General features: G+C 53.4%; 1 protein-coding gene and 1 long non-coding RNA gene across 4 annotated transcripts in view; both read left to right on the plus strand.

Moving 5' to 3' along the window:
* LOC102373786 overlaps positions 1–3,439 on the plus strand; it is a 5,224-nt gene extending 1,785 nt beyond the window's left edge. For both annotated transcript variants that reach the window (XR_003092596.1, XR_323114.2), the window contains exons 2-4: positions 256–403; positions 1,643–1,820; positions 3,120–3,439. This is a non-coding gene — a long non-coding RNA (uncharacterized LOC102373786). The remainder of the gene's footprint in view (positions 1–255; positions 404–1,642; positions 1,821–3,119) is intronic.
* Positions 3,440–3,572: 133 nt separating this feature from the next.
* Positions 3,573–14,636, plus strand: COASY (Coenzyme A synthase). 2 transcript variants are annotated; one of them, XM_014516909.2, is made up of 9 exons: positions 3,576–3,711; positions 4,579–5,247; positions 6,277–6,491; positions 8,155–8,286; positions 9,990–10,179; positions 11,468–11,532; positions 12,675–12,759; positions 13,364–13,461; positions 13,553–14,635. In XM_014516909.2, exons 2-9 carry the CDS (start codon positions 4,584–4,586, stop codon positions 13,802–13,804), a joined length of 1,701 nt encoding a protein of 566 aa, XP_014372395.2. In that variant the 5' UTR covers positions 3,576–3,711; positions 4,579–4,583; the 3' UTR covers positions 13,805–14,635. The 2 variants fall into 2 exon arrangements, with proteins under 2 accessions (XP_025052496.1, XP_014372395.2); XM_025196711.1 differs by lacking the exon at positions 8,155–8,286 and having other exon boundaries at positions 3,573–5,247; positions 13,553–14,636.
* The last annotated feature ends 1,331 nt before the right edge of the window (positions 14,637–15,967 follow it).

Genomic DNA, 15,967 nt, shown 5'->3' on the forward strand with positions numbered 1-15,967 from the left:
AGGCAGGTAAGGTGCCGGGAGGAGGGGAACAAACACACGCATAGTAGTAGATCAGTGGCTGGTGCATTTGAAGTGTGGCGTAAGGATTAACCCCTTTGCTTTCACACGCAGGCAAGTATTTTCAGGGCAGGCTTCCTCAGTCTAATTACCACGTCCGCCATATACTCCCAGATGCTTTAGGATGCTGCTACTCCAGCACTGCCTTTGGCCGGGATCCCTGGGGGTCATGACATGTAATGTCCTTTTTCCTTGCAGCTAGCAGAGGCTACTTCCAGAGATGGACCTGATGCTTCGAGTCACCCTCTTGAGCCTCCTGTGCCTGCTGGCAGAGGCCCGGCCTTCAAACAGACCCCAGCAGAATGGGAGGTGGAACCCACTGGAAGTGCCGGAGAACAGAGAGCTGGTGAGGAGTGGGGAGCTGGGCCAAAAGGTCCCCTCTGCATTTTGGGGCCAAGCTGTTTTGCACGCTGCTTTCTCAGGACAGCAGAGGCAGAAGCTGAACTGGGCTAGATACAGCACCCAGGGGCTGCCATTTACAGAGAGGCAGGGGTTGAAAGTGGCTCTTGAGGGGTGAACACATCTCTTGCCTGAAGCTTTTAGATTTGAAGGAAGGGGCGAGGCTCTTCTCCATTACACGGCCCAGGATCAAAGGAAATTAGGGAGGCAGTGAGTGGTCTTAAGGCTGCTGCATCATTAGTGTAGCCCTTGAGAATGGCCACTTGGCTTTCCCTGCTGCCTCTGGAGGCGCCTGTTGTGCAGGAGGCTTATTTTCAAGTGCCCATTAGGGCCTCAATAATGAGCAGAGAAGTGTCTAAACAACACGTGAGTACCAGATGAATTTCTCAGCCACGATGGCTGAGGCCTCTTGCTCTGCTTGTCTCCCACCTATGGGAGGCACAACTGGTGTTTGAGAGCAGGCAGATTATCCTCCCATGGGAATGCCAACTCAGGGGAGGCTCACAGTCATTGGACTGACCCATGGCAGGGAAGCAAGGCAGCCAAGTACGACCCTGCTGCTGGGGACAGCAAAAGCTTTTTGGCTTGGAGAGCAAAACTCTTCCCCTGACATGGAGCATCAAGGGGGGACATGGTGGTACTCCATGTACCTTGAGAGCCCTCTGAGCCTGCTTCCCATGTCTGCATGCCTCTGGTTCCCTTCATAGGCAGAGCAAGTAGGGCTGAGGGCAGGGCCTTCACGCACTGGCAGGGCCAGGAATGGGTCAAACCCTCTGAAGGAATGAAAGCTCAGACCAGCCACAAACCTGCGAGGTTCTCCCCACTTGCTGCTGTTCCTGGACCGAGGAGAATGTTGACACAATGACCCAAGCTAAGCCTAAAGGCTACCGGACAACAATGGGGTCTTGTCCCTAAAGTGCAGCACTCCTGGCACAGGCTGGGGTCTCTGGGGATCCAGGTTCCACAGCAGCGAAGGAAAGGGCTGGGGCCAACAGCGCTCAGTCACCAGGCAGACTGTAGTTTTCCCCAGTGATTTCCAGGTCTGTGCTGTTTGCTCCCTTGCCAAACAAGGGCTGCAGGGGCTAGGCGTGGTGCCAGCAGCAGGCAGGATGAAGCCTGTGCTAGCAGCTATCAGGGCTGCTTCTAGGTTGGGCCCCAGCTGACTCCGAAATGGTTCCCTCCGCAGTTCCTAAGTGCCCTGCAGAACTATTTCAGCAGTAGAGGGATCCACGTGGAGAGGACTGGACCAGCCTTCATCCCACCGCCAAGGAATCATGAGCACGGGAGTTATAGGAGGCAGGAGGAGGAAGAGCTGGAGGCTGCTGCTGCGATGGGCGTGCACTACTAGGCTGAGCCAACAGCAGGTAATTGCTCTATTCCCCCCCACTTTTTTAATGGTGACTTGGAGGGCAAGATGCAGACAATGCTGGGGGTTGAAAGCACTGCTTAGCTACGGGAGCTTCCCACACAAGTGCGGGCTTAGCCAACAGAACCTTGATTTCCGGGCTGGAATCCAAGCACGGCAGGTTTGAGATCTCAGTTGTGAGCAGCTGGGGCCCTTGGAAATGTTCCTTGTGCTCCAGGGGGTAGGCAGGGGGATGACTCTGATCCCCCTTCTAAAGACAGGGCTGGCAGGGGAGATACTGTAGTATCAGTCCAGGTGGTTTCCTGCTGTGATTAGAAAGGAAGATTTGCTTCCTGATCTCTGAATGTCTACATGCAGTAAAAGGTGGAGACCTGTCCTTGCACTGCAGGCAGCCCCCACCCCATGAGCAATCTCAGCTACACCCCTATTTTATGGAGATGGGGGACTTCCCCCTAGCTTGCTCCTTTGGCCTGTTGCTTAAGGGCAAGCAACACTTGGGGGCATCTGAACCCCAAGACCTCTGGGCTTGGGCCTGCACATAGGATGCCTGCTATGGCTTTGGAAGTATCCAAAGCCCCAAGCTGATAAGTCTGGGAAGAGGATACTTGCGGTGGCAGTGCCACCCGGATTTGCATGATTGAGTTCTGCTCAGTTGATAGATTTCAGAATTGATGTGGCTGAGTCAACCTAGGGCATGAAATTAAAAAAAAATAAGAAAGAGGGGGCTGCAAGGAGCCCTTAGGAGGAAAGCTCCAGGGAAGGGTTGGGCATCTTCAGTATTGTGAAGTCTTCTCTGCTTCCCAACCTTTAGCTAACAGTGCCAGTGCCATGACAAGGGGGGGGGAGGGGGTGAGTGGGGCAACTGCTCCAGGCACCAAAGTAAAGGGGCGGCAACAGGTGCTGCCCAGCTGGGGTGGAGCACGGGACAGAGCCGTGAGAAGCTTGCAGCTGCATGCACTCCAGAGCAAGCATGGGGGGTGCTCCCCCTGGATCTGTGTGCGGGGCAAGGGTGGGCTGCCACTGCAGGCTTTGCCCTGGGTGCCAAACTTCACTGCTATGGCACTGGACAGTGCTATGACCCATTGCCCATCACGCTGTCCAAGCTGGAGCAGCCTGGCTGCAGGGAGCAAACGGGACGTGCCAGCTGCCTATGGTCTACACAGCTGTCATGGGGCACGAAGGCCCCGTGTGTACGACTGGGGCAGCAGGAGACGGGACAGTCCCGTTCCCACGTGTGTGTTGTGGTCTCTCTCCCTCCTTCCCCGCGGGCTCAGCGCACTTTGTCTTTTCCATTCAGGTGAAGCCTTATCATGGCAACCCCCAGCCGTGGCCATGGAGGATCCCGTGCGGACTCAGCCTGCTGCTCTACAGCCACTGACACGCAGACACATGCTCACACGCATGGGCGTGCACACACATCTATAGGCACATGCGCACGTGCGCTCACACACCTGCACACACATGCGCTTACGCATCGCAACACGCACAGACGTGTGCACACACCCCCATCAGACGGGCAGGCGCACCCCGCGCCGTGGCCGCGACCCGGGTCAATAAACGCCCCACGTCGCAGCCCTCAGTGTCCGTGTTCAAGTCCTTCTGCGGGGGCTTGGAATAAGCTCCCAGGCCCCGCCCCCACCCCCTCACGTCACTCCCTCTGTTCCACGCCGGCCCCGCCCACGGCCTCCTCTCGCGAGAGCTCTCGGGGCCGGAGCCGCGAGCTGCCCGGCGCTAGCTGACTGCGCGTCGGCTGCTGGGGTGGGTGGAAGGAAAGGAGTTGCCGCCCCTCCCTCTGGGGTGATGAACTTCCGGCAGGTGACGGAGCACTTCCGGGTCAGGGCTTCAGGGAAACCGAGTGGGGGCAGCGGCCGCCTCGAGCCCGGCGCTCGGTGAGTGACCGTTGGCCGCTCGCTGACGTGGTGGGGCCGGCGGTGCGGTTTCTCCTCCCGCTGCCACCGGCGGTTCCTCCCGCCTGCGTGTGCCCCGGGCCGGGCGGCTGTGCCCCCCGGGGTGCCTGAGCTTCTCCCGGGTGCCGCGGGCAGCGTGACGGCGTGGGCGGGACTCGCGTGACAGGCCCAGGCACGTCCCAAAGGAGGCCCCTCTCGGCCCGACCCGCTGCTCTGTCGGCTCGGCCCATCCGGCCGCGGTTGCCTGAGCTCCGTGCGCCACAAGGCGCATGCTGCTGTTTGGCTGTAGCCCAAGTCGAGCAGGAGCCAAGAGCTGGCATGGGCCCGGACTGCCATTGGCTGGGAAGGGCTGGAGCCGCTGGCTGCATCTGCCTTGGTCAGAGGCGTGAACTGTCATAGGCGACAGCACACTTCTGTGATTCCCGACTGGGCCACGGCATCCTGGGCTTCCTGGAGGCCCTTTCCTGGCTGCCACGGCACCGTTGAGTGTGCAGACGTGATTCACAGGAGATTTTAGGAATCCGTAGCATTAAAAAGCTGCCTAGCTGTGGTCTTCCTGAGCTCTTTGCAGCAGAAGACTTGCTGTGCTCTTTTTCTCTAGTCAGAAAACAAGTGCAAGCGGAGAGCTGGCGTTGCCGGAGGGCTGCCTTGAGTCTAAAAAGGTTGAGACCCTCTGACCTACTTCATCAGGTACTGTGTCAGGCTCATAGCCCCTGATGAAGTCGGCTGTCACCTCTGAACACCTGTGCTCCTCTGAGCTAGTTAGCTGCTAGGCTGCCCTGCCTTCTGCCTGGCATCAGACTGACGCAGCTAACTGCCTCTCCCTGCCTGTCCGTGTGTCTGTTCCAGGCAGCATGTCTGTCTTCCGCTCGGGCCTGCTGGTGCTCACAGCCCCGCTGTCTGCCTTGTCCCCACGCCTTGCGCCCATCCTGGCCTCAGCCTCCCGGATTGTGGAGGACACGCTCTACATTCACCTGCAGCCAGGGCTCAGTCTGACAGGCTCGTCACAACCCAAGTCCACCTATGTGCCAGCCACGTGTGAAGTCTACAACGTCATCAACAAGCTGTATGCGGATGCTGACGCTCATGGCCACTTGGACGTGCGGGTCCTGTTGACCAACATCCGCAACCAGAGCCTGGCGCCACAGTCACTGTCCTCGGTGCAAAATCTCTCCCACCCACCTGAGGTGGTCCTGACTGATTTTCAGACCAGCGATGGGGGCCAGTACAACCCCGTGAAGCAGCAGCTGGAGCGTTATGCCACCAGCTGTTACAGCTGCCGGCCCAATCTTATCTCTGTGCTGCTGTACCCAGACTATGAGCCAGGCACAGGAGAGGGGGAGCAGCCCTTGCAGAAACCAGACTGGGATGGCATGTTCCTGCACAGCTACAGTGACGTTGTTGTAGGAGGCACTTTTGATAGGCTACATAACGCCCACAAGATCCTTCTGAGCACGTGCTGCATGCTGGCTGAGAACCGGCTGCTTCTGGGCATCTCTGACAAGAATCTCCTGGAAAGTGAGTGGGGTGTAAAACTGGAGTTGCCCTGATCGGTTATCGTCTTACCTTTGCTCCTCTCTTCCCTCTGATTCTCTAAGCTGCAGCGGCACAGAAGGGAGCCATTTGTACGGCCTGTGAGCACAGTTGTGTTGTCAAGCATGATGGTGTGGGGAGGGGTCTGCTAAAGTGGTTTGTGTAGATGGCAGGAGGGGGAAATTCCTGAGAGAGACCCTGAGAGAGAAAGGAGAGGGAAGTTGGGCTTTTGTCAGTAGGAATGGAAGAGATGCTTCAGTGCTGTGGGCTTGGTGGTAATTAAGAAGCCTTGCTTATTAATGAGATAGGAGAGCGCTTCACAGTTTGTAACCTTTATAAGGAGACTTTTCCAAGCCCTGTGGGAGGGGGGAGGACTAGTAATGTGCCTGTGGGTTTATGTCCTTAGCCTTTCCTCTGCAGCACTGCATTGGCCTTGTGCCTGAGAACTTGAAATGAGCTAGAGCTTGTAAGTGAGACTTGTCAGGCTGCTTCTCTTCATTTGACTTGGGCAGTGGGAATGTAGCAGCATCTGCACTGAAAAGATGCTGAGATCTTGGGGCTGTTGTGTTGGAGAGGAGGAGGGTTGTTATCTTCTTTGCATCTCTTGAATATACCTTGCTGCCTGGCTTGTTTATGACAGGTATGTTGCCCTTTTTCTCAGGCCATCCACTGTTAAATTTTCCTTGCCAAGCAGAGTGAAGCTGAGTGACTTTGACCTGGTGGCTGCTTTGTGCAGAGGTGACATTCCTCTGATAGTGTACGCAAGGAGTTGTACTGTCATCATGTCCCCAGAGTGATGCTTTTCTCTGATGCAGAGGAGCCTCCACTGCGGGGAGGTTGCTGATGTGATGTCCCAGCAGTGCAGGAGAGAACTTGGGTTGTTCCAGGGTTGCTAATGCTTTCTGTGCCATCCTTCCTGGCCCTCCCCTTCCATCCTTGTTTTCTGCTAGCTCCTGGTGTGGGGGTCTCTGCTCTGTTGAGCTAATTCCCTTTGGTGTTTCCTGTCCCTTCCAGATAAGCTGCTAAAGGAGCTAATCCAGCCCTATGAGAAGCGAGTGGAGAAGCTCTGTGAGTTCCTGGTGGACATCAAGCCCTCTTTGCGTTATGACACTGTGCCTCTGCTAGATCCCTATGGCCCATCGATAACGGACCCTGACCTGAAGTGTATAGTAGTCAGTGAGGAAACTCGCAAGGGAGGGGTGGCCGTGAACAAGAAGAGACTGGAAAATGTAATGCCCTTACAGCTGACTTTGAATACATCCCTGCCTCACTCGGTTGTTTGCTCCTGGCATCTGTGAATAAATCTGGTAGCACTGAACATAGGGCCCTGGGAGTGCAAGGTGTAGTGGGGCACACTGGATAGCTCTCATTGCACTGTAGTCCTGACCTGCAAGCCCCTCCCTTTTATCCCAGTTATGAGATCCACCCTGCAGAGCCCTGCCAGCGCCCCCCAGCCCCAATCTGCAAGGCCTGCCCTGGGCTCTCCACACGTGCACCTCTTGCTGTGAGCTGTCAATGTGATTGCTTGCTTAGTGATACTTGCTGGGGGGATGACTTGCCCACCTGAAGCATGTTGGGTGGGGAGGATGCAGAGGGTTCAGAGAACAGTGAACTCTCCAAAGAGAAGGTTCTGAGTGGAGAGTGCAGGGGATGGCTGGATTGAACAGAGCAATGCAGTGTGTTGGGTCCTATACCCCTCCTTTCCCACACAGTGATCCCCCTGCCATGATGAGGAAGCCTCCTTTTGTGGGGTATACTGGCAGCCATGGCCAGGGCTTATCTGTACCACTTTGCTGGGGCTCTTGTGGCCTTCTGCAGAAACATTGCCCTCCCTTGGGATCTTTGAAGTTTGCTGATGAATGCTTGGCTCACAGCAGCGAGTGTAAAGCCATGTCTTTCTGCCCACACCCCCTCTGGGCCAGAGGAAGATACCTTCTTTTCCCTCTGCTCCTCCATTATTAACTGTACCCTGGGAAGGAATGATCCAGCTCATGTCTGGCCTGGAGACTTGCCTGGGGTGATGCTGACTGGGCAGCCCACAGTGAATTGCTGTAGTGGCAGATGCTGTGTTCTGCTCTGTGGTGCATGCAGTTGGCCTTTGGCTCCACTACAGTGCTGCAGGGCCTGCTGCTGAGGAGGTGGGTCCTGTACATTTGTCACTTTGAGCTGGGGTTTATTTTTTAAGTTGGGGTTTGATTGGACTTCGCGGCCTCAGTGCTGGGCCTTTGTAGCAGGCTAGGCTTCCTTGCCTCCAGCAGGGCATGCTCCTCATGCAAAAGAAAAATGACCCTCTCTCTGCATGCTGGAAGGTGAGGGTTTGAGTGCCGCCGACCCCACCCCCCCAGTGGCATCCTAGCAGCTCTGACAGCTCCTAACCTAACAGGTTAGGCTATGTTCCCTGGCTTACGGACAGACCAGTGTTCTAGCTTAGTAACATGTCTGTACTTAGCACTGGCTGCTCTTGCCCGAATCTCCAGAACACCAATTGCAGATTAGCCTGCTTGTCCAGGCTACAGTTACTGGTTGATCTGGGGCCTGCAGGGTGCTAGGGAAGTTGTCCCTCCTGGTGGAGAGAAGTTCTTGATTCCTTGGGAATCAGCCCTGGCCTGGCAGGTATCTTCCTACCTAGCTCTAGGGTCTTCCTCCCATCACCATCTCCCCACCTGTGCTGGGTGGCAGCAGGTGAAGTTGCAGTTACACCAGTCTCATTATTCAATATGAGGCCATGACCTCCTGCCCGGCTCTGGCTCTGGCACTTCTTGCCAACAGATTAATTCCTGGGGCTTCCACAGTGGGCTGCATAGATGCTGCCATGGCTTTGCCTTCTTTTGGGGAGTGGGTGCTGGTGGCTCTCAACCCTCTCATGGCAGTGTGGTGCCTGTTCTGTCCCAGGGGCTCCCTGAGCTGGCTCTCCATGAGATCCCATTGGTTAAAGATCTCCAGCATAGTGAAAATGAAGAAGAAAAGATCAGCTCTTCCAGCCTCCGGCACAGGCTGCTCGGGACACTGCTGCAGCCCCCACAGGTATGAGGTTGGTAACTAGAGGAACTGCCTTGTCACAAGACCTCTAGTCTGCGGGTTTATTGTGGCCTTTTTCCTGTTGGAGGAAATCAGTCTATTGGACCTCAAGGGTTGGGTGAAGAAGATGATGGAAGTGCCACATGTCTTATGCCATGTAAGGGCAGGAATGTGAGCAGGAACATGGGGACAGGATCAGGGGACACCAGGCGGTCAATTCTGGACAGGACCAGCGGCTTTGGGAAGATCTTAGGGGGGTCTGTAGACACTATATATAAGTTGTTGAGATGCTTGCTAGAATGAAGATGGGAGAGTGTACATGGATGCCAGGATGATTTGTTGACAGCCTCCTCCCCCTGGACTGCCAAGCTAGAAGGAGAGGGATGTGGTGGCCCTTTCAACCACAGGGAAGAAATTTTAGAGGGCAGTGACAGACTGGCCTGTGTTAATATCATCCTCTTCACTGGCTGGAAAATTGGCTCCGGGGTCGGACCCAGAGGGTAGTAATTGATGGAAGTCACTCATCGTGGTGTCCTGTGACCAGTGGGGTTCCCCAAGGCTCTGTCCTTGGACCCATACTGTTCAACATCTTCATTAATGATGTGGACACTGGAGTCAGAAGCGGACTGGCCAAGTTTGCCGATGACACCAAACTTTGGGGCAAAGCATCCACACCAGAAGACAGGCAGGTTATCCAGGCTGACTTGGACAGGCTCAGCAAGTGGGTGGACGAGAATCTGATGGTGTTCAACGCCGATAAATGCAAGGTTCTCCACCTTGGGGAAAAAAAACCTGCAGCATCCTTGTAGGCTCGGCAGTGCTATGTTGGCTAGCACTATGGAAGAAAGAGACTTGGGGGTCATCATTGACCACAAGATGAACATGAGCCTGCAATGCGATGCGGCGGCTAGTAAAGCGACCAAAATGCTGACTTGCATCCATAGATGCTTCTCAAGCAAATCCCGGGACGTCATTCTCCCCCTGTACTCGGCCTTAGTGAGGCCGCAGCTGGAGTACTGTGTCCAGTTTTGGGCTCCACAATTAAAAAAGGATGTGGAGAAGCTTGAGAGAGTCCAGAGAAGAGCCACGCGCATGATCAGAGGTCAGGGAAACAGACCCTACGATGACAGGCTAAGAGCCCTGGGGCTCTTTAGCCTGAAAAAGCGCAGGCTCAGGGGTGATCTGATGGCCACCTACAAGTTTATCAGGGGTGACCACCAGCATCTGGGGGAACGTTTGTTCACCAGAGTGCCCCAAGGGATGACGAGGTCGAATGGTCACAAACTACTTCAAGATCGTTTCAGGCTGGACATAAGGAAGAACTTCTTTACTGTCCGAGCCCCCAAGGTCTGGAACAGCCTGCCACCGGAGGTGGTTCAAGCGCCTTCATTGAACACCTTCAAGATGAAACTAGATGCTTATCTTGCTGGGATCCTATGACCCCAGCTGACTTCCTGCCCTTTGGGCGGGGGGCTGGACTCGATGATCTTCCGAGGTCCCTTCCAGCCCTGATGTCTATGAAATATTGTTGGACAAAAGGAGAGCCCCTGAGCCAGATTAATTCCATGTCTGTGATCATGTTTCATGGAGGAGCGTCCAACTGGTACTGCCATCTCCAGGGCTTGTACAGGGTTCACATGCAGGCCCTCTCCTCTCCCCAGCCTTTCCTGCCCCCACCAGAGTCTCTGACTTTTCTTTTCCTTCCTTAGAAAGACTTGGACCTCCCTTCTTGCCCATATGTGATTGGTCTGACTGGAGGCACAGGAAGTGGAAAGAGTTCCATTGCCAGGCACCTGGAGCACCTTGGAGCCTACCTGGTTGATGTCGACAGGCTGGGCCATGAGGCATATGCCCCTGGAGGCCCTGCCTATGGGCAGGTGGTGGAGGCATTTGGAGCAGGTAAAGCTAGCAACCTTGCAGGGAGCCGTAGGGCAAAGGGGATGGGTTGCCACCTCCGCACTGTCTCTCTGTACTTCTGGCTTGGGTCTTGTCCCAGAGCTAGCATTTCCTTGGAGAATGTGTCCATGAGGAGCTGATGACAGGGAGCAAAGGCTGGTTGGAATGCACCTTGTGTGGTGCATTGATGTTTCAACTCTGCCTTGTGCCCAGGGGGTTTGCTAATGTGTGCTTCCCCCTACTGGAGAATGGCTGCTTGTGAAGCAGTAGAGTGCCTAGCTCTCTAGAGGGAGATTGTGGCTGTTGCTTAACTTGGCAGCAGAGGATGGGTTTGAACTGAACAAACAGCTGCTTGCCACTGTTGCATCGCAGAGAGGAGCTGTTCTATACATGTTGGGTTGGGAGCCCCTAAGCTGTTTAGGGGTGGGGGCAGGAAGACCCTGCAAAACAAAGGCACCCAGACCTTGTTGATCTAAGAAGTGTTGGGGGAGGCTGCCTGTGGTGGCATAAAACAGTGTCTTTGTCTTCAGTACACAGGACCCAGGGTGCCATGCTGTCACTGGGGTCAAGCAGAAGCTACTGTGTGTATAGTGCAATGTAACACGCTGGGACATATAGCCTTGCTAGACCTGGCTTCTATGTAAAAGGTGGTGGCTGTACTGTGCTATGTGGCACTAAGCTTTGCAGGCAGCACATGAGCTGATCTTCTACTTCAGAGGGGTTGTGCAAGGGGAACTGGGAAAATGCTGATTTGTAGAGAAGCCTAGTAGGTTGTTCATAAACATAACTTTGGTCTTTTCCATGAGACAGACAGGTCTTGTCTGCTTTGGCAGAGGCCTTGGTGATTGGGTGTCTAGCCGCATGACATCTGAGCAGATCACTGGGAGTTTATAGGGTTTCTGTTTGATTCCTTTTAAACTCTGCTGCCTAATGAGCAGGTGGGAGAAAGGAATTCTGTCTTAAAGGGTGAGACCTCTCCTTTTTCCAGCTGAGATTTACAGGTTCTCCTGCTGGAGCAAGAAAGGACCCAATTTCCCTTAGGAATGTCAGAGTATCCAGAGAAAAGCAATCTGTCCTTTGATTCATGTGCAAAAAAACATGAAAGGCCCCTCCCTGGCACTTGCAGCCTCCTTCCCACTCTTTTGGAAGTGTCTCTTTGACAGAACCCCAAGTGGAGATGCCCTCCTTCCTTAGCACTGAAGCTTGTCCCCTGGGGCTGGGCTGTTTGGGGGGGATCTGAACTGTGTCCTTTTTTGTTTTTGTAGAAACCTGCTACCTTTTTGTTTTCCAGACCTGTTGAATGAAGATGGAACGATTAACAGGAAAGTCCTTGGAGCCAAAGTGTTTGGGAACCAGGTAAAACCAACTCAGCCGAATGTCAATATTTAACCACTGAGGGCTCTTCTCCTTTGGCCCCAGCTTGTTGTTTCCTGCTTTGGCACTGCTGACACATGGCTGCTTGTTGTTCTCTCTGACCTGGCTCTCAAGAGTGTTTTTTATCTATTGCTGGAAACCAGCAATACCAGGGCACCCTTCAGGGTTACTAGAAACAATGGCCATAAACTGAAGGAGAGTAGATTTAGATTGGACATCAGGAAGAAATTCTTTATGATGAGCATTGCCAAAATATGGAACAGGCTTCCAAGGGAGGTGTTGCTTTCTCCTTCTTTGGAAGTGTTCAAAAGAAGATTAGACAAGCACCTGGCTGAGGTTACTTGACCCCAGCGCTCTCTCCTGCCCAGAGCAGGGGGTCGGACTTGATGATCTAACGGGTCCCTTCCGACCCTTGAAATCTATGAAATCTATGAACCAGCAGCCTTCCCCTGCTGCCCAGGGAGCCATATGCCTTCCCTTTCCTCTTTGCCAGGGTGGGACCCATTTGTTGGGCCTTCCACATGCTGATTCTGGGAGCACATCTCCTGTGGTTGGTCTGAGCACTGGCTTGGTGTGATGGTGCTGTGTGGCCCAGACTTGCCCCTAGCAGGAGCAGGCAGTGCAGTGGTGAGCACATGGGTCATTGCTCTACTTTCCTCTCTCCTGGGCTCCTACTCTTCCTACGTAGTTCAGCAGTGAGAATCCCATTTGGGACCCACTGAGCTGGGTGTGGTAGGGATCAGTCTCCAGGATTCCTTCCTCTCTGAGTCTGGGTATCACATGGCTGCTGGTCTGCTTGGGGCTGACAGAACCTCTGAGTTCCACTGCTCTCTGCTGGCTGGGAAAGGCTTCTCCTCTTCACTAGCTGTGGCTGAGACACTGCTATGGATAGTGGAGCCACCTGAGAGCAGGAGATAGAGGGTTGTGCCTTCTTTCCCAAGTGTGCCCCTCCCCTCCATTCAGGGAGATACAAGTCATCTGGAAACCCTGGGGCCTCTGCAGAAGGAGGCAGATTAGGGGTGCCTTCCACAGCAGCCCCTGCATTTCACATGTGGATTTACCCAGGTAATCTGTCACTGTCTTTTAATGCAAGTAATTGAAGTCCCATCATGCCCCTTTCCTAGGAACAGCTGAAGTCTCTCACAGACATTGTGTGGCCTGTGATTGCCCAGATGGCGAAGAAGCAGATCAACGAGGCAGTTGTTCAAGGTGACTGGGATTGTCTGCTTTTAACGAAAACAGGGGGGTGGGACATCGTGTCACACTGCCACACAGTACACACCAGAGCCATAGCTTGCCTCAAACCCCAGTTGGCAGCTGCCCAGACTTCTTATCAGCTTTGTGCTGTTCAATTTTCCCAACTCAAATGTTTATGCTTTGCTGGAAGCCATGTCTGCCTCTCAGCACTGCTGTGCATCTCAGCCTTTTGGTTGGAATGGGGCTGTCTGCTTTCAGGCATGGGCTACAAGCTTTTGATTAAAGAGTTGAAATGCCCCACCATATCCCCCACTCCAGAAGGCCTCAAATGGTTCTTAACCCAGATTTGAAGCAGTGATAAAGCATCATGTGAGGCCCCAGGGAGAAGTACCCCAGAATACTGCTAGCTTGAGAGGCATTTCTCCCATCTTGCCCAGTGAAGGTGTTTCTATCAAGTTTGGAATATGTAAGCACCTCCCAGTGTGATGCCTGCAGCTTTCTCTTCTGCATGGAGTTTTCTTGCTTGGTGATAAAGTGATTCTCTGTCGCCAGTCTGCCAGAACCCATGAGGTGGCTGGCATGAGCAGCCCGTAATGGCAGCTGCTTTTTCCCATAGGTAAGGCTGTGTGCGTGTTGGATGCTGCTGTGCTGCTGGAGGCTGGCTGGTCAGACATGGTCCATGAAGTGTGGACAGCCATCATCCCAGAGACGGAGGTAGGTGACGCCCCACCTCACCCATTTGGGGTTAGTGACTGACTCCGGGCTTCTGCACATGCAAATGACTCTCTTCTCTTGGTATTTCCAGGCTCTGAGTCGCATCATGGCCAGGGATGGGCTGAGTGAGGAGGCAGCTCGGAGCAGACTGCAAAGCCAGCTGACTAACAGTCAGAGGGTGGAGCAATCGCATGTTGTGCTGTGTACTCTGTGGGAGCCTGAAGTCACCCACAGGCAGGTGAGAATCATGGAACTGTATCATCTTGGTGGGAGGTGGCCAGTGGTGTCCTGCAGGGTTCAGTGTTTGGCCCCGTGCTGTTCAACATCTTTATCAACAATTTAGATGAGGTTGTGGAAAGCACACTGGCCAAGTTTGTGGATGATACTAAGTTGCAGGGAAAAGTGGTTACGCTAGGGCAGGGGTTCTCAATCCCTGGGCTGCAGCCCAGTACTGGCAAACTGTGGCTCCTTTTGCCCGTGGTAGTGTAGGGTTTGGCCCACCCCCTGACCAGGATGTGGGGGTATTTTTACTTGTCTTCGGGTCAGAAATTCCAGCCACAGTAGTCTGTGACTGTTGGGCTGCGGTTTGCCAGGCCACAGTTGCTTCCAGGCTGTGTTTTGCCGGGCCGTGGCATAAAAACTTTGGGAACCCCTGTGCTGTGGGATAGGATGCGGATCCAAGTGGACCTGGACAAGCTAGAAAGGTGGGTGAAGCAGAATCGGATGCAGTTCAATAAAGATAAATGCAGAGTGCTTCATCTAGGGAGAAGTAACCAGCAACATGAATATAGGTTAGGAAGAGATGTCCTGGTCAGCATGCTGGCTGAAAGGGACCTTGGGGTTATGGTTGACCACAGAATGAACACGAGCCACCAGGGCAACACTGTAATCAACAGAGCTAATAATATACTGGGATGCATTAGCCTTTGTATTGCAAGCAGGGCTAAGGAAGTGATACTTCCTCTCTACTTGGTGCTAATGAGACCCCAGCTGGAGGACTGTGTCCAGTTCTGGGCACCACGTTTCAAAAAAGACATGGAGAATCTTGAAAGGGTCCAGAGAATGGCCACAAGAAAGATTAAGGGCCCGGGACGTCATTCTCCCCTTGTACTCGGCCTTAGTGAGGCCGCAGCTAGAGTACTGCATCCAGTTTTGGGCTCCACACTTCAAAAAGGATGTGGAGAAGCTTGAGAGAGTCCAGAGAAGAGCCACGCGCATGATCAGAGGTCAGGGAAACAGACCCTACGATGACAGGCTGAGAGCCCCGGGGCTCTTTAGCCTGGAAAAGCGCAGGCTCAGGGGTGATCTGATGGCCACCTATAAGTTTATCAGGGGTGACCACCAGTATCTGGGGGAATGTTTGTTCACCAGAGCGCCCCAAGGGATGATGACTAGGTCGAATGGTCATAAACTACTGCAAGACCGTTTCAGGCTGGACATAAGGAAGAATTTCTTTACTGTCCGAGCCCCCAAGGTCTGGAACAACCTGCCACCGGAGGTGGTTCAAACGCCTACATTGAGCACCTTCAAGAGCCTGGGACAGAAAACCAGGGGTGGATGAATGTAGGACTGGTGTAGGAACAGATTGGAGAGAAGAATGGAGAAGGAAAAAGGATTGAGAGGAAAATGGCACATGTCTGTATATAAAAGCCCAGGTCCATTCAAAGCCTGGAACTGAACTAGGGTCCTGAGTCTGCCTGTTTCTCTGCAGTAGTTGATATCTGTAGAAACCCCTCTGGCATGCTGTTTTATCTCTTGTGCTGGTCCAACCAGAGAATGACAGCCTACTATGGGAATCAGTTACTTTCTCAGCTCAAGTGCAGAGGTCTGCATCGTGGAATTAAACAACTTATATGCTTATCAATGCAATGGCACACAATGTAATTTATATTTTCTTTACTTTTTTTACAATCTAAGAAACTGCGCCAACTACATTTAATTATTGAGGTTGTAAAGTCAGTCTCCAAAGGAGTTAGGAAATGACCAAATTGAGGTTACCTGTGCAATTTTAATACAGGTCTCCATGAGCATTATGACACTTCCTTATTAATATGATCCCACGCGGTTTTTTTCCACTGGATCACTGTCTTATTCAATCCACAAAGTGGATGGAGTTCTGGGAATGAATCGGCGCTATGTAGTTGCGGGGGAACTGGCCAGTCAGTCCTCTGCTTCATGTACTCCAGAGGCTGGTAGGTCTGTGTGAGTCGACAGCGATCTGATCTGGCTTCAGATCTGGCTGCTTCAGATGCCAGGGATCTGATCCAGAGCTCCGGACAGGGTTTCTGCTTTGATCCGGCCAAAGCAGCTCCAAAGCTTCAGAGTCACCTTGGAGATCCAGCCATAGGGTATAATGGTGAATCAATTAAATATCTATAACTTCGTTGTTTTTTGTCTGATTTGGATGAACCTTGCCAGCGTGGTAGCCCCTGATGAGAGCATGAAGTCTGCCAAGTTTCAAGATGATTGGTGCAGGTGCTTGGGGAGAACTGTACCCCAAATTCTT

Source organism: Alligator sinensis, unplaced genomic scaffold (genome assembly GCF_000455745.1).
Source record: "Alligator sinensis unplaced genomic scaffold, ASM45574v1 scaffold755_2, whole genome shotgun sequence".
NCBI classification, from domain to species: Eukaryota; Metazoa; Chordata; order Crocodylia; family Alligatoridae; genus Alligator; species Alligator sinensis.

Coding starts and splice junctions, on each gene's coding strand:
- COASY (XM_014516909.2), top strand. CDS start 4,584: ATGTCTGTCTTCCGCTCGGGCCTGCTGGTGCTCACAGCCCCGCTGTCT. Junction 10,180..11,467: donor GGTGGAGGCATTTGGAGCAG/GTAAAGCTAGCA, acceptor TTTGTTTTCCAG/ACCTGTTGAATGAAGATGGA. Junction 11,533..12,674: donor CCAAAGTGTTTGGGAACCAG/GTAAAACCAACT, acceptor CCCCTTTCCTAG/GAACAGCTGAAGTCTCTCAC.